Source organism: Mustela putorius, unplaced genomic scaffold (assembly GCF_011764305.1).
Source record: "Mustela putorius furo isolate JIRA1106 unplaced genomic scaffold, ASM1176430v1.1 tig00003988_pilon_pilon_pilon, whole genome shotgun sequence".
NCBI lineage: Eukaryota > Metazoa > Chordata > Mammalia > Carnivora > Mustelidae > Mustela > Mustela putorius.
In genome coordinates, this window is record NW_025422127.1 from 15,669,796 (window position 1) to 15,693,018 (window position 23,223).

At 37.1% G+C, this 23,223-nt stretch overlaps 1 protein-coding gene across 13 annotated transcripts in view; it reads left to right on the forward strand.

The window, feature by feature from the left end:
- Window positions 1–23,223, forward strand: part of ERC1 (ELKS/RAB6-interacting/CAST family member 1) — a 558,286-nt gene that overhangs the window by 467,533 nt on the left and 67,530 nt on the right. For 8 of the 13 annotated variants that reach the window (XM_045071547.1, XM_045071554.1, XM_045071550.1 and 5 more), the window contains one exon: window positions 5,222–5,320. In XM_045071547.1, coding sequence (XP_044927482.1) covers window positions 5,222–5,320 — 99 coding nt within the window. Of the gene's footprint in view, window positions 1–5,221; window positions 5,321–6,835; window positions 7,104–23,223 lie in introns of those variants that run through there. The other 5 variants (XM_045071556.1, XM_045071557.1, XM_045071559.1 and 2 more) reach the window with 4 other exon arrangements.

The window sequence follows — 23,223 nt, forward strand, 5'->3', positions numbered from 1 at the left end:
GTTGCTAGGTCGTAAGGTAGCTCTATTTTCAACTTTTTGAGGAACCTCCATGCTTTTTTCCAGAGTGGTTGCACCAGCTTACATTCCCACCAACAGTGTAGGATGGTTCTCCTTTCTACTGGACACTTATTATTAATTTAAAGAACCTGATTTTTGTGTTGTTAATTATATCTTTTTAAAATTCACTAATATTTGCTTTTGTCTTTGTTTCCTCAATTTACTTTAGGCTTAACTTACTTATTTTCAATCTTGACATTTTTCATTTTTTATTTTTCTGAAGATTATTTGAGAGAGAGAGAGTGCACAAATGTGAGTGCAGTGGGGGTGGGCATGGAGGGGAGCAGAGGGAGACAGAAAATCTCAAGCTGACTCCACATTGAGCATGGAGCCTAAATGCAGTGCTCCATCTCATGATCCTGAGATCTCTATCTGAGCTAAAACCAAGAGTCAAACACTTAACCCACTGCACCACCCAGTCACCCTCTGACTTTTCTTTAAGCAAGAGTATTCAGAGGTTGTTCGAGGTTATCAATTTTCGTCTAAGGACTACTTTAAGTTGTATTCTCAAGTTTGGGTATATTGTATATTCATTTTTTGTTGACTATAAATAGTTTACAATTTCCATTATGATTTCCTCTTCTTCTTTTAAAATACATTATTTATGGGTATTTACCCCAGAGATACAGATGTAGTGAAAAGAAGGGCTATCTGTACCCAAATGTTCATAGCAGCAATGACCACAGTCACCAAACTGTGGAAAGAGCCAAGATGCCCTTCAACAGATGAATGGATAAAAAGATATGGTCCATATATACAATGGAATATTATCCCTCCATCAGAAAGGATGAATACCCAAATTTTGTATCAACATGAATGGTTCTGGAGGAAATTATGCTGAGTGAAATAAGTCAAGCAGAGTCAGTTATCATATCGTTTCACTTGTGGAGCAAAGGATTAACACGGAGACATTGGGAGAGGGGGAGGAGAAAGGAGTTGGGGGAAATCGGAAGGGGAGATGAATCATGAGAGACTGTGGACTCTGAGAAACAAACTGAGGGTTTTGGAGAGGAGGTGGGGTAGGGGGTTGGGTGAGCATGGTGGTGGGTATTAAGGAGGGCATGTATTGCATGGAGCACTGGGTGTGATGCATAAACAATGAATCTTGGAACACTGAAAAAATGAAATAAAATAAAATTCATCACATCACAACATAACATAACATAACATAACATAACATAACATAACATAACATAATATAAAAATTTAGGAGTGCCTGGGTGGCTCAGTCAGTTGGGTGTCTGTCTTTGCCTTAGGTCATGATCTCAGGGTCCTGGGATCAAGCCCCATGTCCAGCACTGTGCTCGGCAGGGAATTTGCTTCTCCCACTCCCTCTGTACTCTCCTCTTTCTCTCTCATTCTCTCTCAAAAAGAGATTTATTTAAAAATAAGATCTTCTTAAAAACTTTAAAAATACATTTAATTTTTATACAGTTTTTCAAAAAATATTTTTATTTATTTGACAGACAGAGATCACAAATAGGCAGAAAGACAGGCAGAGAGAAGGGGAAGCAGGCTTCCTGCTGAGCAGAGAGCCTAATGCAGGAATCCCTGGACCCTGGGATCATAACCTGAGCCAAAAGCAGAGGCTTTAACCCACCGAGCCTCCCAGGTGCCCCAAAAAATACATTTTATGTTTTTAAATGTTCAGTTTTTCTTATTATACTTTAAAATTTTATTGAATATGATTAACATACAGTTTTACATTAATTTCAGTATAATGATTTAATAATTCTGTACAGGGATAGCAGGGTGGTTTAGTCAGTTTAGCATCTGACTTTTGATTTCAGCTCAGGTCATGATCTCAGGTCATGAGATGGAGCCCCACGTCTGGATTTCGCACTCAGCAGGTCTTTTCTCTCTCCCTGTCCTTCTGCCCCTCCCCCCAAGTCACGTGCACACATACATATGCGCTTGCGCGCGCTCTCTCTCTCTCTCTCTCTCTCGCCAAAACAAATGTTTTTTAAAAATAATAGTTCTGTACATTACTCAGTGCTCATCACAATAATGTACTCCTTTGGGGGGGTTCAGCAGAAGTAGATGTTAGAGTGAAATTTATGCTATAAATGCTTGTATAATAAACAACTAACATTACATCACAAGGAACTGGGAAAAGAAATTTGGCTGAAATTTAGTACAGGAAGGAAATAACAAAGAAAAATCAGAAATAAATGAAATAGAAACCAGAAAAACAATAACAACATTAAAACTAAAGGCCATTAAAAAAATAATAAAATTGGTAATGCTTTAACTATATTTGCTAAGACAAAAAAAGAAGGCTCAAAAACCAAAATGAGAAACGGAAGAGAAAATAAGACAACAGATAACCACAGAAATACATAGTGTGATAACAGGTTACTGTAAATAATTATATACTAACAGGCCAAATGGCTTAGGGAAAATAAAAACAAATAATTCCTAAAACCTCACAAGTTACCAAGATTGAATCATGAAACTTGAATCCAAAAAGTAGGAAATCTTCTTAGACCAATGAAAGAATGGAGACAGAAAATCTGTCTGTATGAAAGTAGAATTAAAAATTTTAAAAATCTCCCAGCACAGAAAAGCCCAAGACTATAATGGCTTCATTGGTGAATTCTACCAAACTATCTATCTATCTACTTTAAAGATTTTTATTTATTTGACAAAGAGAAACACACAGCAAGAGAGGGAGCAGAAGCAGGGAGAGTGGGAGAGGGAGAAGCCTTGCATCAGGCTTCAGGCTCAGCATGGAGTCTGCTTAAGAGTCTCTCTCCCTCTGCCCCTCCCCCCCCCTTATGCATTTGCAAGTGCTCTCTCTCTCAAATAAATAAATAACAAAAAAAATTTTTTTTAATAACCATATTGTAAGGGCATGCATTTACCTTCAGCTCAGGTTGTAATCCCAGTCTCCTGGGATTGAGCCCCACATTGGGCTCCTTGCTTATCAGGGAGCTTGCTTCTCTCTCCCTCAGCTGCCCCCCACATGTTCTCTCTGTCAAATAAATAAAAGTCTTGGGGAAAAAAAATACCATATGCTATTAGAAATAGGGAAGGGGCACCTGGGTGGCTCAGTGGGTTAAAGCCTCTGCCTTCGGCTTAGGTCATGATCTCAGGGTCCTGGGATTGAGCCCTACATCAGGCTCTCTGCTCAGCAGGGAGCCTGCTTCCCCCTCCCTCTCTTTGCCTGCCTCTTTGCCTACTTATGATCTCTGTCAAGTAAATAAATAAATTTTTTTTAAAAAAAGAAATAGGGAAGGAATAGAGAAGAAAATGAGAAGAGTATGCCACTTTTTATGTTTACAGGGAGGAGGCTGAATGGATACACCTAAATAATAAGAGGAATTATTATTTATCAGGGATTTACAGGTGATTTTTCAGGTTACCTACAGTGAACATTTTTAAATCACACAGTATTAGGCATTTTCTTTTCAATGCTTTAAAACTTTAGGTTTTAGCAATATTTTGTTAGTGCAGTATATTGCTATTTAGTTTTATGCATAGACTGCCCTGCAGTTTCTGAATTGCTTGGTGTACTTTTAAAATGTGTCTGTAGATATATATACACACATACTGTGGGACATCCTGATCAGATGAGGAGCCAGTGGCATAAGCAGTAAAAGATTTCACCCAAGACAGAACAAAGGAGCTAGAAGTTTATTAAATACACTGCAAGGGAACGGCAGGCAAGACAGCAAAGGAGAGACTGTCTGCAACAAGGCAGTGTTGAGGGACCAGTTATAGCGCAGAGTGAGAAATTATGGGAATGTATTGAATTTTCCCTTTTTTGGTTAACTGTGCCTGGTTTTATATAGCACTTTGGTTAGTTATGGCCTCTGGCTGGGTCACTTAATGAGCCTGTTTACATCAGCTTGGCGGTCACTGTGGGCCCTTTCATCTTGCTCAAGTTCCATTGCTCAAACCTATTGCCTAAAAGCAGCCTCTGCATTTATATTTATATTTATATTTATCCTTATACCTGAATTTATATAATACGTGTGTGTGTGTGTGTATTTTATGTATTCATTCATTTATTTAGGTCTTGTATTAACCAATCACACAGAATCACCAGTCCAGTCCTTTACGGTAAACATGGAGAAAAGACGATGGTGTAATAATCTTCTAGCCTAGTGTTGAAGAGAAGAATTTCAGAATCTCTGACTTATTTTGAAAATCCAAACGTTTATTGATGGTGTTAAATTAAGAAAGCTATTGAATTTTATGTATGTAGCTTCTGTGTGATCATATTACTAAACTTTATTATAAGTTGTAATAGTTTTTCAGTTGATTCTCTTGGATTTTCTAGGTATATAATCATTTCATTTACAGATAATGATTACTTTTTTCCACAATACTTATGGTCTGTATGTTATATAACATCCCCCAAAATGGAATAGTTGTTTAAAAAATGAGTAGTTCTTAAAATAACATAGAAATATGAGACCTATGTATCATGAAATGAAAAAACAGAGTTACATAGTCCTATCCTAGGTATGGTATAATCCAGTCTTTATTTTAAAAAACAAAGCAAGCACTGCATAGAGAGCTTGATTTGAGAAGATTACTCTTTCCTTCAAAATTTCTGTACTAATTTAGGTACCTGTCTTAGTTTGCTTGGGTTGCCATAACAAAAAAGCATAGACTTGATGGCTTAAAGCCCAGTCTAAAGGCTGGGGAGTCTAAGATCAAGGTGCCAGCTGATTCAGTTTCTGATGTGAGCTCTCTTCCTGGCTTGCAGAAGCGATCTCCTTATTGTTTCTTCCCTTGGCAAGGAGGGAGAGAAAGAGAGAAAGGGAAAAAAAGAGGGGTGGAGTGACAGAATGAGGGAGAATGAGAATGATCTCTCTTCCTGTTCTTACAAGACCACAGTCCTATCAGATTAGGGCCCCACCCTTATGTCTTCATTTAAGTTTAACCTTAATTACTTCTAAAGACTTGAGCCAGATATAGTTACACTGAGGGTTAGGGCTTCAACATGACTGGGGGTGGCGGGGAAGGGGTGCACAATTCAGTTCAGAGCAGTGCCTAATTTTTTCCCCTGATCTCTTCAGAAATCCTATGTTTAATTTTATTTCAGACAGAACTATTTTAATTATTTCTTATGACATTCTTAAAAGACTTGTTACTTTACAGTGTATCATAGAAATTTTATCTCAGTTTAACTTCATGAATCATTTCTTCATAGACACAAAATCGAATGAAGCTAATGGCCGACAACTATGAGGATGACCACTTCAAATCATCCCATTCCAATCAAACCAATCATAAACCCTCCCCAGACCAGGTAAGACTGTTCGTGAATGTTTTATAAAAACAAATGTGCTTTTATTTTCATGTATCTTATACTAGCATGTTATAAATGCCAGAGTATAAGTTAGAAAAATAAAAATAAATAATTAATTTCTAAAATCTCCTTCACTCATATTTTTAAACACAGATTTAATTTCTGTGCAGGAAGATGGTGGTAGATGATTCTGAATATTTTAAGAGGAGATACTCAAAAGATCTGAGGACCATAAGGAATCCTTGAATTAGTTGAGAAAAAAATTAATCTCAGAAATACATACTAATTTGTAAATGTCCTACTTTTCTTATTAAAACAGTGCCTTATTTAAAAAAAAAAAAAAAGACTTGTGACTCAGTAAGACAGAATTCTGTTTAGAGATTACTATTGTTTAATTGCAAATTTTTATATCTCTCATCATCACCTATTGTAAAGAGTAAAAATTTTTTCTCTCCCATTTCCTTGGTTGATTCCTCAAGTATATGTTATTCTCGAGGAAAATTGTTGGCCTTCAGCTTCGAGGAAAATTGTTGGCCTTCAGCTTCTCATCAATGCAAAAGAGGCATTGATAAGTCTGAAGGGAACCATACTCTACTTCAGTCTTTTGGAAGAAGGGAACTCTCCCAAGATCTTGAAAATGATGGATGGGAGAGAGTGGTGAACAGATTACCTCATATCCCATTGCCAAAAATCAGATTTCAACATCTCCATCACACTCAATCTTAAAATATATAGCTGAAGGGAAAAAAATAATAGTTAAGTAATTACATCCATATGACTAAAGAGCCAAGGGAAACTCCCCCACTGAACATCTCCATTGAATGATAGCCGTGACATTGTCTTAGAAGAAGAAATATTGCAGATGAAAACAGCAATAATACCCAAATTACAATTTCTTCTAGGATTCAGAAGATACAGTCACAGTATGATGACGTTTACTAAGCCTGTTGAGGCTAGTCTTATATTTTAGAGGGAAAACAATACCAATCTTAATGTAGGCAGAATGCAGAACAATCTGCCTGATGTCAGCCATCTTTCTTTGCCAAAAAATGATTTTGCTATCTCTGCCTGTTCTTGAGACCCAGAATTAAATTTATGCCAGCGTATATAAGATGAGTACTAGATCCTTTCCTTGAAACAGGTTTTGATCATGAATAAATACAAGAAATTGGATGCCTGGGAGTAGTGGGAGGAAAACAGAAATGAGGAAAGTTTGAAGAAAAGGCAAAAATAAAGAAATCCTCCAACCTGATAATTTTGCTCAGATCCAGCCCTGGGATAGACACAGTGTCTTGGAAGGGTAGGAAAGTAGAAGTGTAATGACAAACTAATTACTAATTTGGGTAGGTTAGGGAATTTAGAAAGTTAGAACTTAATAATAAAAGGAGTCAGGAAATTAGAGACCATTTTCTTCTACTACATTATGCTTATGTCTTTGTTTTAAATACTAACCAACTCTTTTTCATTCCCATGCTGCTCTGGGGCATTGTTCCCTTTGTCATCTCTCTCCCCTAGGATGAGGAGGAGGGTATATGGGCATAGCCAATCAGATGCTCTTAGTTCAGCCATTTTGTTCAGAACGGTGAGAAACACCTTTCCTTAACTATAGATATGTTTTTTGTTTGTTTGCTTTCAATTTTTTTTTTTTTTACACAATCATTCTCACATCTTATTTCCCTGTAATTCATGAAGTTGTTTGGTGTGCTTTCTGTTTTCTCATTTTCACATGATTCCTGTGTGTATTTCTTTGCTTCTGACATAGTGGGATCGGGTTTTGTGGGGTTTTTCTTTTTGTGTGTCAATAGTCACTTTTATAATTTCTTTTTATACATTTTTGGGAGAACTTCCAGGGCATATAATTAAATTTCTCCTGTTGTGATTTTATTAATAAACTACCTTATCTAGCGTGATTTTACAGTGTCCTGGTAAGGTTTATAGTGACTTACATCAAACTGGAACTAGAAAATTGATCAAATACTCTGCCAGTAGGTTTGGGATATACTTTTTATGATAATTAATTATAAATATATGCCTTTAAAAAAAATTGTACTGTAAACTAAAACCTTTGTTTCTGCCTGTAAAAGGATGCTCTGAATTCTCAGGGTCAGTGGTTCTTATAAAGTGCCTACCAAGGACATTCCCCTAGAGCTTTGACATTACTCTCAAACTGTCCTTAAAAATAAGAAGTAAAGGAAGACCTTTGAAAAAGTCGGTTTAAAGAATTCTTTTTCCTCTCTTTTATTGATTGCTGCTGTATTAAACAGTTGCCAGGACACTGTCTAGATTCTCCTTCTCAGGCCAATTGGCTGGAAAATATAGTCCAGCTGTGGCAGTATCTCCCTTTGATCTGATGCCCTGGAGGTTTGACTAAGGAAATCCTTTTCTTAGAAAAAATAATAATTATAATTAATAAGTTCACACATATTGGTGGCCTTGCACTCCCTGGATTCACTGCCCTTGCTTATTGGTGATCTCACTCTTTTGGAGTCCGTTCTCTCTGAAAAGTCTGTGTCTTGGTGTTACACTTCTTAAAATGATGAGGACATGTATAGACCTCTCACTAGCAAACACAGCCAAGAAGGATGATGAGGTAAGTTGTGGAAAGGGGCATATACCGTGAAGATGGGAACCTCTCCAAATCACTTTATCCTGAGGATACACAAGGCAAAATGTGTATCAGCCAAAAAGCTCTTTGGGTTAGTGTGTTGCATGCCAGGCAAAGCTAAAGCTGAGAAAATTCATGTGCTAATTCTCTTTATCTATACTGCCCCCTGCAAGGGAATTTATTTGCCATCATGAAGGATGTGGGGGCCATCCAGTAGTTGAATGTAGAATACCAATCCACTCCCTCTAAATGAATCTGCCTTGTCTGTTTTGGCAGAATATAGGAGCCTCTTGGTATGCCTTAGCAGGAAGCACATCCCTGATGTATATGAATAGGATTATATTGGTTGAATACCCTTTTTCTAGCCAATCAGAAGAGACAAGTTAGTGTTACAGGAAAGAAGGGGCATTGATAACTTCACCAGGAGACTGAAAGATAAACAAACCTACACATAGACTTGTTCCTAAAGTCTCCATTTTATTTTCTCATCTTCCCTAGTAGAATAGCTGCTAGTAAGAGTTCAAATGCTATTGATTTTGTTGGTTTTTTTTTTTTTTAATTATTGCACTGTTGAGCTTACTGCACTAAAATATTAATTGCCAGTGGTTTAACAGTACGGTTGCAATTACCTGGCCGTAACTGGAGTTTCTATGATATGCTATTAAAATTTTTTTGAAAATGTCTTAAAACATTTTGTTCATGTTTATATATATGTATATGTCTGTAAATGTCATAATATCATAAGGGTTTTACCTAAAGAAATTCATGAGTGACCCCTAGAACATTACAGAAGTCTTGACTTGATCTCAGTTTTCTTCACTTGTTTTCTTGCTAATTCTAGAGAACAGATTTTCTTAACAAAAGTTTAGACTTTTGAAATTGATGATTTCCCTTTCCAAACTTAAGTATGTGAATAATGCTTTACAGCTAAAATATCTTATAAAACACGGTATATATGTCAGCAAAGCATGAGTCGTACTAGGTATAATCAGTACTCAGACAGGGAGAATCAGAAGTAGAGACCTGAAAGGGGTCTAGGCAATTTCACAAGAAGTGGTAGAACATAACAGTTAAGAGTGGAGGCTTTGGAGTAGAATGCTTCTGGTCAGATCCTACCACCACCATGTATTAGCTTGTGACTTTGGACAAGGTATTTAATCTCCCCGCACTTCAGTTTCTTCATCTTTCTAACGGAGGTTGTTGTGAGAAGCAGATGAGTTGTTAGAGGCATAAACTCTGGAGCCAGACTGCACAGCTTTGCACCTAGACTCCTCCCCCTTCTTTGTGGCCTGGGGAAATTAACTCATTCTTTGAACGCCACTTTTTCTGTAAAAAGGGATTATTTTATTTATTTGTTTTTATTTATTTATTTATGTATGTATTTTGAGAGGAAGAAAAAGAGAAGAGGGGAGAGGGAGGGATAGAGGGAGACAGAGAGACTTCATTAACAGGCTTTTCATGCTTGGTGCAGTGCCCGACATGGAACAGGATCTCACAACCAGGAGATCCTGACCTGAGCTGAAATCAAGAATCAGACATTTAAGCAACGGGCCACCCAGGTGCCCCGGTAAAAATGGTTTTATTACTGGCCTACTTTGTAGTGTTGTTGGACAGATTAATAAGTTAACGTATATGAAATGAATTGAACAGTGCTTTCACCATGTACTCTGTTTATTTTATTATATTTGTTGTTGCCGTTGTCATCATTAACTTGAATCCATCTCTAGGAAGTAGTCAGTGTTTAGTAAGTGTTAACTATTTTTATTAATGTCTAGTCAGTGCCCTCATTCTGTAGGTAAGGGTGCAAATAAATAAAAGGATTTAGATGTGATGTTAAGGTCCCCAGGCATTTCTGTGCTCTGGAAAGAGGAGCTCATAGCTGACAGTGAAAGAGATAATCTAAGACATACATATTAGTGATTATATCTCCCTTTTCATCACCAAAAATGTAATCTCTTATATCCTGAGGAATTTTTTCCCTTGAGAAAACACCTTGAATTTTTCTGTAAAAGAAATTCATTCATTGAAACTTTCATTGAATTTGCTGTCATTACCCTCCAGAGACACACAGAATAAAGCAAGTGTTAGCTTCAATTAGAAAACATGAGAGTCCCTTCTCTCTCCTCTCAACCTATAGAGAATCCATGTGAAATGTGTCCCTGCTACTGACTATCCCCTTAATTTGTGTTTTCTTTCTTGTTGTTCCCTGAGAGTAGAATGTAGGCCCTGTAGGGACAGGGACTTTAATATGTTTGCTTTTGTATTTCTATTATCTAAAATAATGACTAGTATGCAATAGGCCCTCAGCAAGTATATATTGAATTAATTAACTTCTGAATTCATGAAGTCCAGAGAAGAAACAGTAAAGTTTACATTGAAACCAAGAACATAGAATTAGCTGTTACCTTTAATATCAGCATTACTAGTACAAAAAAGGAAAATTTTGAAAGGGGAGATAGGAAAAATATCTATAAACAAAAGACTTAGAGAGAGAAATGTTAAGAATTTAAAGGAAAGTCATAATGAAGTCATAGAATCTGGCCCCTGTAATTTCATACTAAATAAAAAACAGTTGAGTATAATTTAGAAATCTTTTCTACTTGAAAACTGAACATCCTTCAGTTTTCAGTTTAATTTAGTATAATTTAGTTTAATTTAATTTTAGTATAAATTAGTTTTAATTTATAAGTTAATAAATTAATTTAAATTAGTATAAATTTAGTATAATTTAATTTCAGTATAATTTAGAAATCTTTTCTACTTGAAAACTGAACATCCTAAAATAGAAAACAGTTTTCTGCTTGAAAACTGAATATCCTTCAGGTGGAAACTTTTCTCCAAATAACCTGTAGTTCATAGCCATCAAGAAGAGCCCACAGCATACTAGGCCATACCATGGCCATGTGCTCTTCGTGGACCTCATTCTGGGGAAGCGCTTTGTGTAAACTGGCACCAGACCCCTCAAGTAAAGGAAGTACTTGTCAAAAAGCTTAGCAGTTGGCCTTGTTATAAAACCATCTCACTAAAATCTAGAAATGAGTTGAATGACTATTAGATCAGCTCTATAGCCTCTCAAAACATGATTTGAACCAATAAGTTATGAAACTTTTCTTTTTTAATTAGATATGATATCAGTGTTAAGACAAGCTTTTAAGACAAATGTTTTAAAACAAGTGTGTCTTTCTTTAGGCATTTCCTTTTCCTCATTGTCTGTCCTAATTGAGTTGTCCACAGAATCTTCTTCTTATCACTTTGAACCATCCTGAAAGTATTCTCTTGGTTAGTACTACAGTGGAGATCTCTTAAATCTCTAGAGAATGTATCTCTAGAAGAGGGGTATTAGATTAAGATGTTACAGAATTTTGGGGGTAGTGCATTAGAATATTTTGTCAGTGTGGTCCAAATTGTTTATTGGACCAACTGTTTAAACAGTTTGGACAATACCAGGATCAGTTTTTGACATAACAGCCAAGAAAGAATTTGACCTTGTATTTTCAGAAGTGGATCAGAGAGTTTAGCAAGATGCTTCTTTCCTAAAAAGCTTGGCAAGACCGATAGAATTAAGGAAGTAGGAAAATCCTAGTTGTAGGAAAAGGTAACATTTGTTAAACACTATGGACCAAACACTTTCATATCTCTTATCCCATAATTAATTTTCACAACCACTCTGAGAACATGTTTATCAGTGAGGAAACAGCTCGTACAAGTTAAATAATTTTCCAACATTATACAGGTAACAAGCGGCAGACATTTTAACCCAAGACTGACATCATATTCCCATGCCCTTTCCACTCTACCATAATTTAAAGAGAAGGAATATTCTACTTTACAGTTCTTCAGTAGAAGTATGTTGAATTGAATTGTATTTCTGTGTATGAAAGTAACAAAACTGCCTTTGCCAGTAAGGGATTTTCCTTATAATAAAGGAACCTAAGTGGATTTCTGACTTCACTTCACTGATTTTTTAAAAAATAAATATAACTATCCAAGAATCTGGTGACAAATTTAGAACTGTAGAGATTAAGAAGGGACAAGAAATGGACCTTAGAGGGTGGATAAAGTTTGGGTAGACGGAAGAGGAAAGAAAAAGAATTTTAGATGGGAACTACCTTGAAGGAAGGCCCTAAGAAGGAGAAGGGGCCAGTGCAGAAACCAGCCGTGCTAGGACAAAGGATGTCATTGTCCTTTTATTTTTTCATTGTTTCATCCTACCCATATTTCTTTTTTTTTTTTTTTTAAAGATTTTATTTATTTATTTGACAGAGAGAGATCACAAGTAGGCAGAGAGGCAGGCAGAGAGAGAGAGAGGAGGAAGCAGGCTCCCTGCTGAGAGAGAGAGCCCGATGCAGGACTCGATCCCAGGACCCTGAGATCATGACCTGAGCCGAAGGCAGTGGCTTAACCCACTGAGCCACCCAGGCGCCCCGTCGTCCTACCCATATTTCTGTTTTAATATAGGGTACCCATGATTCAAATTAAAAAACTACAAATATGTTTCACAAGAACAGTTTTATTTTGAACTTTACAAAAGATTAAAATAGCAGTCAGGGGGCACCTAGGTGGCTCAGTCATTAAGCCTCTGCCTTCGGCCCAGGTCATGATCCTGGCTCAAGAAATAACAAGTGCTGATGAGGATGTGGGGAAAAAAGGAAACCTAACCTAGTGCACTGTTGAGCATCTAACTCTTGATCTCAATTCAGGTCTGAATCTCAGTGTTGTGAGTCACCGTAGGCTCTTTTCATACTGGGCATGGAAAAAAATAGGACTATGATCCAATAATAACACTACTGGGTATTTAGCCAGAAACACTAATTTGAAGGGATATATGCACCCTTGTGTTTACTGCAGCATAATTTACAATGGCCAAATTATGGAAGCAGCCCAAATGTCTATCAATAGGTGAATGGATAAAAAGTGTGTGTGTGTGTGTGTGTGTGTGTGTAAAATGGAATATTACTCAGCCATAAAGAAGAATGAAGTTTTGAGGCACCTGGGTGTGTGTGTGTGTGTGTGTGTGTGTGTGTAAAATGGAATATTACTCAGCCATAAAGAAGAATGAAGTTTTGAGGCACCTGGGTGTGTGTGTGTGTGTGTGTGTGTGTGTGTGTGTAAAATGGAATATTACTCAGCCATAAAGAAGAATGAAGTTTTGAGGCACCTGGGTGGCTCAGTGGGTTAAAGCCTCTGCCTTTGGCTCAGATCATAATCCCAGGGTCCTGGGATCAAGCCCCACATCAGCCTTTCTGCTTGGCAGGGAGCCTGCTTCTCCCTCTCTCTCTCTTCCTACTTGTGATCTCTGTCAAATAAATAAATAAAACCTTCAAAAAAAAAAAAAAGAATGAAGCCTTAATTAAAAAAAAAAAAAAGGGAATGAAGTCTGGCCATTGTTAACAACATGGGTGGAACTAGAGAGTATAATGCTAAGCTAAATAAGCTAGTGAAAGGAAGACAGATACCATATGATATCACTCATATGTGTAATTTAAGAAATAAAGGAGTAAAGGAGAAGAGAGAGATAAAAACCAAAAACCAGACTCTTTAACAATAGAGAACATGCTGATGGTCACCAGAGTGGAGATGGGTGGTAGATGGGTGAAAAAGGTAAGGAGATTAAGGGCACCCTTATCTTGATACTGGTTGAGTCCTGATTTAGGACCGAGGATGTGATCTATTCTGGAGAATGTTCCATGTGCACTAGAGAAGAATGTGTATTCTGTTGCTTTGGGATGAAAAGTTCTGAATATATCTGTGATGTCCATATGGTCCAGTGTGTCGTTTAAGGCCTTTATTTCCTTGCTGATCTTTTGCTTGGATGATTTGTCCATTTCAGTGAGGGGAGTGTTAAAGTCCCCTACTATTATTGTATTATTGTTGATGTGTTTCTTTGATTTTGTTATTAATTGGTTTATATAGTTGGCTGCTCCCACGTTGGGGGCATAGATATTTAAAATTGTTAGATCTTCTTGTTGGGCAGACCCTTTGAGTATGATATAGTGTCCTTCCTCATCTCTTATTATAGTCTTTGGCTTAAAATCTAATTGATCTGATATAAGGATTGCCACACCTGCTTTCTTCTGATGTCCATTAGCATGGTAAATTCTTTTCCACCCCCTCACTTTAAATCTGGAGGTGTCTTCGGGCTTAAAATGAGTTTCTTGGAGGCAACATATAGATGGGTTTTGGTTTTTTATCCATTCTGATACCCTGTGTCTTTTGACAGGGGCATTTAGCCCATTAACATTCAGGGTAACTATTGAGAGATATGAATTTCGTGCCATTGTATTGCCTGTAAGGTGACTGTTACTGTATATGGTCTCTGTTCCTTTCTGATCTACCATTTGTAGGCTCTCTCTTTGCTTAGAGGACCCCTTTCAATATTTCCTGTAGAGCTGGTTTGGTGTTTGCAAATTCTTTCAGTTTTCGTTTGTCCTGGAAGCTTTTAATCTCTCCTTCTATTTTCAATGATAGCCTAGCTGGATATAGTATTCTTGGCTGCATGTTTTTCTCGTTTAGTGCTCTGAAAATATCATGCCAGCTCTTTCTGGCCTGCCAGGTCTCTGTGGATAAGTCAGCTGCCAATCTAATATTTTTACCATTGTATGTTACAGACTTCTTTTCCCAGGCTGCTTTCAGGATTTTCTCTTTGTCACTGAGACTTGTAAATTTTACTATTAGGTGATGGGGTGTGGGCCTATTCTTAATGATTTTGAGGGGCATTCTCTGAACCTCCTGAATTTTGATGCTCGTTCCCTTTGCCATATTGGGGAAATTCTCCCCAATAATTCTCTCCAGTATACCTTCTGCTCCCCTCTCTCTTTCTTCTTCTTCTGGAATCCCAATTATTCTAATGTTGTTTCGTCTTATGGTGTCACTTATCTCTCGAATTCTCCCCTCGTGGTCCAGTAGCTGTTTGTCCCTCTTTTGCTCAGCTTCTTTATTCTCTGTCATTTGGTCTTCTATATCACTAATTCTTCTGCCTCATTTATCCTAGCAGTGAGAGCCTCCATTTTTGATTGCACCTCATTAATGGCTTTTTTGATTTCAACTTGGTTAGATTTTAGTTCTTTTATTTCTCCAGAAAGGGCTTTTATATCTCCCAAGAGGGTTTCTCTAATATCTTCCATGCCTTTTTCAAGCCCGGCTAGAACCTTGAGAATTGTCATTCTGAACTCTAGATCTGACATATTACCAATGTCTGTATTGATTAGGTCCCTAGCCTTTGGTACTGCCTCTTGTTCTTTTTTTTGTGGTGAATTTTTCTGTCTTATCATTTTATCCAGATAAGAGTATATGAAGGAGCAAGCAAAATACTAAAAGGGTGGCAACAACCCCAGGAAAATATGCTTTAACCAGATCAGAAGAGATCCCAAATCGTGAGGGGGGAGAAAGAGAATAAAAAGAGGTTCAAAAAGGGAGAAGGAAAAAAAAAAGAAAGGAAAAGAATTTAAAAAAAAGAAAACAAATAAAGAAAAATATATATATTAGATAAACTAGTTAAAAAGTTAAAAAAGAAAAGGATAAAAGTTTTAAAAAAATTTTACCAGAAGGCGAGAAAAAAAACAAAAAATGAAAAAGAAAAAAGTGAAATTATCTGCAAGACTAAAAAAAAATCACAGGAAGAAAGCCATGAGTTTCGTGCTTTGCTTTCTCCTCTTCTGGAATTCTGCTGCTCTTCTTGGTAGGTGAACTTGGTCTTGGCTGGATTTCTTGTTGATCTTCTGGGGGAGGGGCCTGGTGTAGTGATTCTCAAGTGTCTTTGCCCCAGGCGGAATTGTACCGCCCTTACCAGGGGCCGGGGTGAGTAATCGGCTCGGGTTTGCTTTCAGGAGCTTTTGTTCCCTGAGCGCTTTCCGTAGAGTTCCGGAGGACGGGAATACAAATGGCGGCCTCCTGGTCTCCGGCCTGGAGGAGCCGAGAGCCCAGGGCCGCACTCCTCAGTGCGCACTCAGAGAACCGCGCCCAGTTACTCCCGTCTACCTGACCTCCGGCTGCGCTCCGAGCTCACCGAGCGACCGGTTCAAGGTAACACCGAGCTGTGAGCTTACTGTCGGCTCTGTCTCTGTAGCCGGCTTTCCCGTTCCAATACCCGCAAGCTCTGCGACACTCAGACACCCCCGATTCTTCTGTGACCCTGCGGGACCTGAGGCCACACTGACCCCGTGTGGGCTTCGCCCCGGTTTAGCCTCTGGAGCGATGTCCCTCAGCGGAACAGACTTTTAAAAGTCCTGATTTTGTGCTCCGTTGCTCCGCGCTTGCCGGGAGCTGGCCCCTCCCCCCGGGGTCTATCTTCCTGTCGCTTTGAATTCACGTCTCCGCCAGTCCTACCTTTCAGAAAGTGGTTGTTTTTCTGTTTCCAGAATTGCTGTTGTTGTTCTTTTCAATCTGCCGATGGATCTGCAGGTGTTTGCAATTTTTAGATAAGCTATCTAGCTGATCTCCTGGTAGCTGAAGTAGTCTCAGCCTGCTACTTCTCCGCCATCTTGACTCCTCCCCGCAAGGGCACCCTTATCTTGATGTTCACAGTCGTATATAGAACTTTTGAATCACTATATTGTATACCTGAAACTATTACAACACTGTTAACTACACTGGAATTAAATTCATTCATTTTCTTAATTGTAGAAGTTTATTTTTGTTGCTGAGTAGTATTCCATTGTGTGATGACTGAGCACAGTTCATTTGGACCTCTTGAATAATCTGGCTCATTTCTAGTTTGAGACAGTTATGGATAAAGCTAATATGAACATTCTTATACATGTCTTTTGGTGGACATATGCTTTTATTTCTTTGGGTAACTACCTACAAATGGACTTGCTTTAGTATTATATGTTGAGTTTTATAAGAAACTGCTACTTTTTCAAAGTGATATTATCATTTTATGCTCCCATCAGCAACAGATGAGAGTTGTGGTACTCCATATCCTTCTAAACATTTGATACTTTCCATCTTTTTAATTTTGACCATTTTTAGGCTATGGAAAGGTATTTCATTGTGGTTTTCATTTTAATGCTGCCACTGACAAAGTGATGAGCACTGTCATGTGTTGACTGGCTATTTGTATGACTTCCTGAAGTATCTGAAGAAAGTACTTCTGTCCTTTCTGAAGTATCTGCTCAAATTTGTGTTTTTAATTGGATTTTATCTTATTAAGTTGTAGGCATTCTTCATATGGCCTAGATGCCAGTCGTTTTTGAGATAAATATTTTGCAAATATTTTCTCCTAATCTGTGGCTTGTGTATTCAGTTATTTTAATGGTGTTTTTTCATTATCAAAAGTCTTTAATTTATTCAAGTCTTATTTATCAGTTCTTTTTAAAGATTTTACTTATTTATTTGACAGAGATCACAAGTAGGCAGAGGCAGGCAGAGAGAGAGGGAGCGAGGGAGGTAGGCACCCTGCCAAGCAGAGAGCCCAACGCGGGGCTCAATCCCAGGACCCCAGAACCACAACCCAAGCTGAAGGCAGAGGCTCCACTGAGCCACCTAGGCGCCCCTATTTATCAGTTTTTAATGGTTATTGCTTTCTGGCTTCTAAGAAACTTTTGCATAACGCATAGAGCTTAAATATTACCCTGGTGGGTTTTTTTTTTCCTTTTTCCTTTATTGTTTTGCTTCCACATTTAGTTCTGTAATCCATCTCAAATTTATTCTAGTGTATTTTAAGTTAGGGGTCAAAGTTCTTTTTTCCTGTACACCTTTGTAAAATAAAAAATCGAAGATGTAAATATGTATCTATGTTTGTGCCTTCTATTTTTTTCATTATTTAATTTGTTGATCTGTATTACCACACTGTCTCAACTACTATAGTTTTGCAGTTTGTTAAAGTCTGGTAGTGTAAGTCTTTCAAATTGTTAAGCTTTTTAAAGATGTTTTAGTGATTTCAGGTTGTTTGCATTTTCGTATAAATTTCAGTTTGTCAGTTGCTTTTTTTAAAGATTTTATTTATTTCTAGAAAGCGAGCATAGCAGGAGGAATGGCAGGCAGAGGGAGAAACAGACTCCCTGCTGAGCAAGGAGCCAGATGCAAGACTCTGTCCCCAGACCCTGGGGTCATGACCTGACCTGAAGGCAGATGCTTAACTGACTGAGCCTCCCAAGGGGAGTCAATTTCTATGACAGTTTGTCATTTTCTATGACAAATCCTGCAGGAGGGGTATAGAGATTGTATTGATTTTGTAAACCAATTTGGGGACAGTTAACGTCTTACCACTATTAAGTCTTTAAAATCATAAACATACTGTTTCTCCATTTAATTAGATCTTCTTTGGGGTGCCTGAGTGGCTCAGTTGGTTAAACGTCTGCCTTCAGCTCAGGTCATGATCCCAGGGTTCTGGGATCATGCCCCGCATCGGGCTCCCTGCTCAGCAGGGTCTGCTTCTTCCCCTCCTTCTGCTGCTCCCCCGGTTTGTGCTCTCTCTCTCTCTCTGTCAAATAAATAAATAAAATCTTTTTTAAAAAATTAGATTTTTAACTTTTTTAAAAAGCATTTTATTTATTTATTTGACAGAGAGGGACCGATCACAAGCAGGCAGAGAGGCAGGTGGGGGATAGGGGGAGGGAAGCAGGCTCCCCACTGAACAGAGAGCCCGATGTTGGGGCTCAATCCCAGGACCCTGAGATCATGACCTGAGCCAAAGGCAGAGGCTTGACCCACTGAGCCACCCAGGTGCCCCAGATCTTTAACTTTTATCTACAGTGTTTTATTTCAGTTGTTTGCTGCTAATATATAAAAACACAAGTACCTGGAAGTACCTTACAACATTGCCAACTTTTTTCCTAGTAGTTTTGTTATTATTTAAAAATCTCTTCTCTTTTTCCTGAAGATTTGCAAAAGTGTCTAGTTTCAGATTTGGGAGTTTTTTCCTAGGTTGTATGGTTATAGATTTCTAGGTTGATTCCATTGTGATCAGAAAATATACTTTATATTATTTTAATATTTTACATTTTCTGAGGCTTATGTTTTGACCTAGAATATCATCCATTTTGGTGCACATACTTTATCTCCTGAAAGGAATGGTATTGTTTAGCTGTTACATACAGTATTCTATAAATATCAGGTAGGTCCAGGTGGTTGATAAAGTTGTTCAGATATTCCATGACTTTACTATAAAACTTATAGGGTGGGGGAGTCCAGTCTATTAGTTGCTGAGAAAGAAATACTAAGATCTTTGAGTATAATTGGAATTTTCTATTCATCCTTTGAATTCTTCAATTTTTGCTTCATGTATTTGGAAGCTGTTATTATTTGTATAACCATTTATGAGTGTTTCATACTCTTGCTAAACTTCTTATCATTAGGAAATATCTTTATTTCTAGGAATGCTCTCTTAAAATTATTTTACTAGTCTTAAATCAATAAGGAGCAATATAAAGTGACACTAGAGGTCATTTAAATGTTGTCTGGCCAATAATAGGCATTCAATGAATATTTCTTGAATATTGACTTTCTCCAGCTTTTTTTTCTCAAGATTACTATTAACTATTTATGGTCTTTCATGGTTCCATACATATTTAAAGATTATTTATTTCTATGGAAAATGTCTTTGGAAATCAATAAGGATTACACTGAATCCTAGATTAGATTACTTCATGTAATATGGACATTTTAACAATGTTAATTCTTCCAATTCATGAACGTGGAATATCTTTCCATATATTTGTGTCTTCTGTAGTTTCTTTCATTAATGTCTTACAGTATTCAGTATACAGGTCTTATACCACCTTGGTTAAATTTGTTCCTAGGTATTTTATTCTTTTTGATGTAATTGTAAACAGAATGGGCTCCTTAATTTCTCTTTCTGATAGTTTATTGTTAGTATATAGAGACACAAAAGGGTTTTGTGTATTGATTTTATATCCTACAGCTTTATAGAATTCATTTATTAGCTGTAACAGTTTTTGGTACAGCCTTTAAGGTTCTCTGTGTCTAATGTTATGTCATCTGCACATAGTGACAGATTTACATCTTCCTTTCTGATTTGGATGGATTTTATATCTTTTCCTGCTCAATTGTTCTGGCTAGGACTTCCAATACTTTGGTGGAGAAGTGTGGTAAGAAGGGAGTTGAGGGAAATTGGAGGGGGAGATGAACCATGAGAGACTATGGATTCTGAAAAACAATCTGAGGGTTTCAAAGGGGCGGGGGGTGGGAAGTTGGGTGAGCCTGGTGGTGGGTATTATAGAGGGCACGTATTGCTTGGAGCACTGGGTGTGGTGCATAAACAATGAATTCTGGCACACTGAAAAGAAATCTAAAAATTTTTTTAAAAATCACAAGAATTAAAAAAAAAAATAGACATTCTTATTGTGTCCTGATCTTAGAGTAAGCACTCCCATTTTTTGGTCGCTGAATATGTTAACTGTGGGCTTGTCGTATACGACCTTTATTATATTAAGGTATGTTCCATCTATAAATGGATGTTTAATTTTGTCAAATGCTTTTTCTGCATCTCGAGATAATCATGTGATTTTTATCCTTCATTTTGTTAGTGTGATGTATTGTGTTGACTAATTTTGCAAATGTTAAAGCATCCTTGCATCATTGGAATAAATTGCAATCAGGGGTGTGATCAGGATCCTTTTATTGTATTGTTGAATTCAGTTTGTGAATATTTTCTTTGAGTATTTTTATGTCCATATTCATCAAGGATATTGGCCTGTAATTATTTTTTCCTGTGACATTTTTTTCTGTTTGTTTTTTTTTTTTTTTTTTTAATCATAAAAAGAGTTTGGAAGAGATCCCACTCTTCTGGCTCTTCTGGTGTTTTTTTTTTTTTTTTTTTTTTAAGAGTTAGAGAAGAATTCCTGTTGATTCTTTAAATGTTTGGTAGAATTCACCAGTGAAACTATCTGGTCCAGGGCTTTTCTGTTTGGAGAGGGTTTGATTATTGATTCAGTCTCCTTACTCAATAATGGTGTGTTTCGGTTTTCTGTTTCTTCATGATTCAAGCTTAGTATTTTGTATGTTTATAGAAATTTATCATTATCTTCTAGGTTGTCTATTTTTTTGGCACGTAATTGTGCCCAGTAGTCTCATGATCCTTGGTATTTCTGTGGTATCAGTTATAACATCTCTTTTATTTCTGATTTTATTTATTTGAATCCTCTCTTCTTTTTTTCTTGGAAAGTCTAGCTATTATTTGTCAATTTTGTTTACCTTTTCAAAAAAACACAATTCTTAGTTTATTGAATTTTTTCTATTATCTTTTTAGTTTCTGTTTCATTTATTTCTGCTCTGATCTTTGGTATCCTCCCTCTACTGACTTTGGACTTTATTTGTCCTTTTTTTAGTTCCTTGAGGTGTAAAGTTAGATTGTTTACTTGAGATTTTTCTTGTTTTTTGAGGTTAGACATATATTGCTATGAACTTCCTTTAGGTTGGTTTTGACATTTTAAACAGAAATAAAGCAAACACTGAAGTAGTCACCTGTGATTTTCTTTATGGACCATCTGCTGAAACATTGGTCTTGAGAAGAGCTGATGATGTATGTACTCTGCAAGTCAATAGTAACTCACTAACTCATAGCCAGGGAAAATACTAGTATGGCTCGGGACCTCAAGAAGCTTATACTTGAATCTTTAAAACCTAAGAATTTTTTTTTTTTTGTCTTTTCTTTCTGTTCATTTGGTTGTTAATCTTTTTAGCTTTGGAATGGCATTTTGCTGCTTAGACTAGAAGAGAGCTAGGATTCTTGGCTGCCAGGACCTGTTACTTTCACATTTGTATTTCTGTTATATAAAGGGTGTGTGTGTGTGATTTTGTCAATTCACTGGTGCTGGATTGTGCTTAATAGCTAAGAGAATACTTTTGGGTATGTGATTTTGGTATATCTCTTGTGGAGATAGTAATATTTTCCTGCAACAGTGGGTGGTATCCTTTTCTACTTTCTGCTTTCCTCTTTTCCCCAAACTCGTAAGAGTCCTGATGAACAGAGTGGAGAAACAAGCATTGTGCACCAGCATTCTCACCAGCCTCACCAGCTCCTGAATCTTTTACTCACCTAAGAGAGGTGTCGGTCATCTATACCTATTCAGCCTTATCTCACAGCAAGAAGTAAGAAGAAAAAATTGGTTACAAAAATAATTATTCCTCTATGAACAAAGGTCTCATGCACATCCTCCTTGATTTATTTGGGCTTTCCAGAATAACTAAGGAACCATGTTGATCTGTTTATCTGACTTGGACAGGGGGCTTTTAGCTTTTAGTACAGCCTTCCAACTGCCAAAGTTGTTTTCCTCTGATAGACTTACTATTAGGATCAACTATCATTTTTCTGGCCATAATGCACTGAGCTATTAAATTCCTCAAAGTTCAAATATGTCTGTTTTTCTGTTTCACATGAACTGTCCAAGAAAAATGTAGACAGCTGTTTGATATAATTAAAAAAACATTGAATGAAGGTCAGAGATTTCAAGTAAGTCATTAACCTCTTAGAACCTCAGTTTATTCATCTCTAAAACGAGTGTGATGATAACTATCCTATTCTCTTAAGGCAGGATAATGAATGTGAAAGTTGTAAATCCGTAATTTGCTATTGAAACAATAGGTGTTATTTGGTGACCTACACACAGCCAGCACTCACTTCTGTATAGCTTCTGTGTGGTACTTGAAATATAATACAGGCAGTCTTCATTTTTAGTTTTAGAACATTTTTAATGGATACATCAAAGGAATGCTGATGAGAGCAGAATATAATTGTTCGATGCCAAATCTCTGTATTTTTAACACCAACATTCTGTATTTTTAAGGTTAGTCACTCTTCCTAAGAAAATCAACATTTTATGAAGCCCATGCTTTGTGATAGCTTACAAATATTCTCAGAATTCTAGGACCTTTGCTCTAGGCCACAGTTTTTGCCAAATTCAGGCTACAACTATGTTATGTGCTTTGTGGATTATAATCATTGATACAGTAAGATAAAGTAGTGCATACTAATGAGATTTGAAAGTTCTATCAACATTATTGTAGAAATAGAATGCGGCTTCTATTTCCTAATGATAATCATGCCCTGTTTTTTTCACCATCTTTTGTCTGCCTTTGTAATTCTTAATTCAACTTACCATTCTCTTTTCCTTCATAATTTAGGATGGTCTGTGACTGAACCAGATTTTATCTTCTTTTTTTTTTAAAGATTTTATTTATTTATTTGACAGAGATCGCAAGTAGGCAGAGAGGCAGACAGAGAGAGAGAGGAGGAAGCAGGCTCCCTGCTGAGCAGAGAGCCTGATGCGGGGCTCGATACCATGACCCTGGGATTGGGATCATGACCTGAGCTGAAGGCAGAGGCTTTAACCCATTG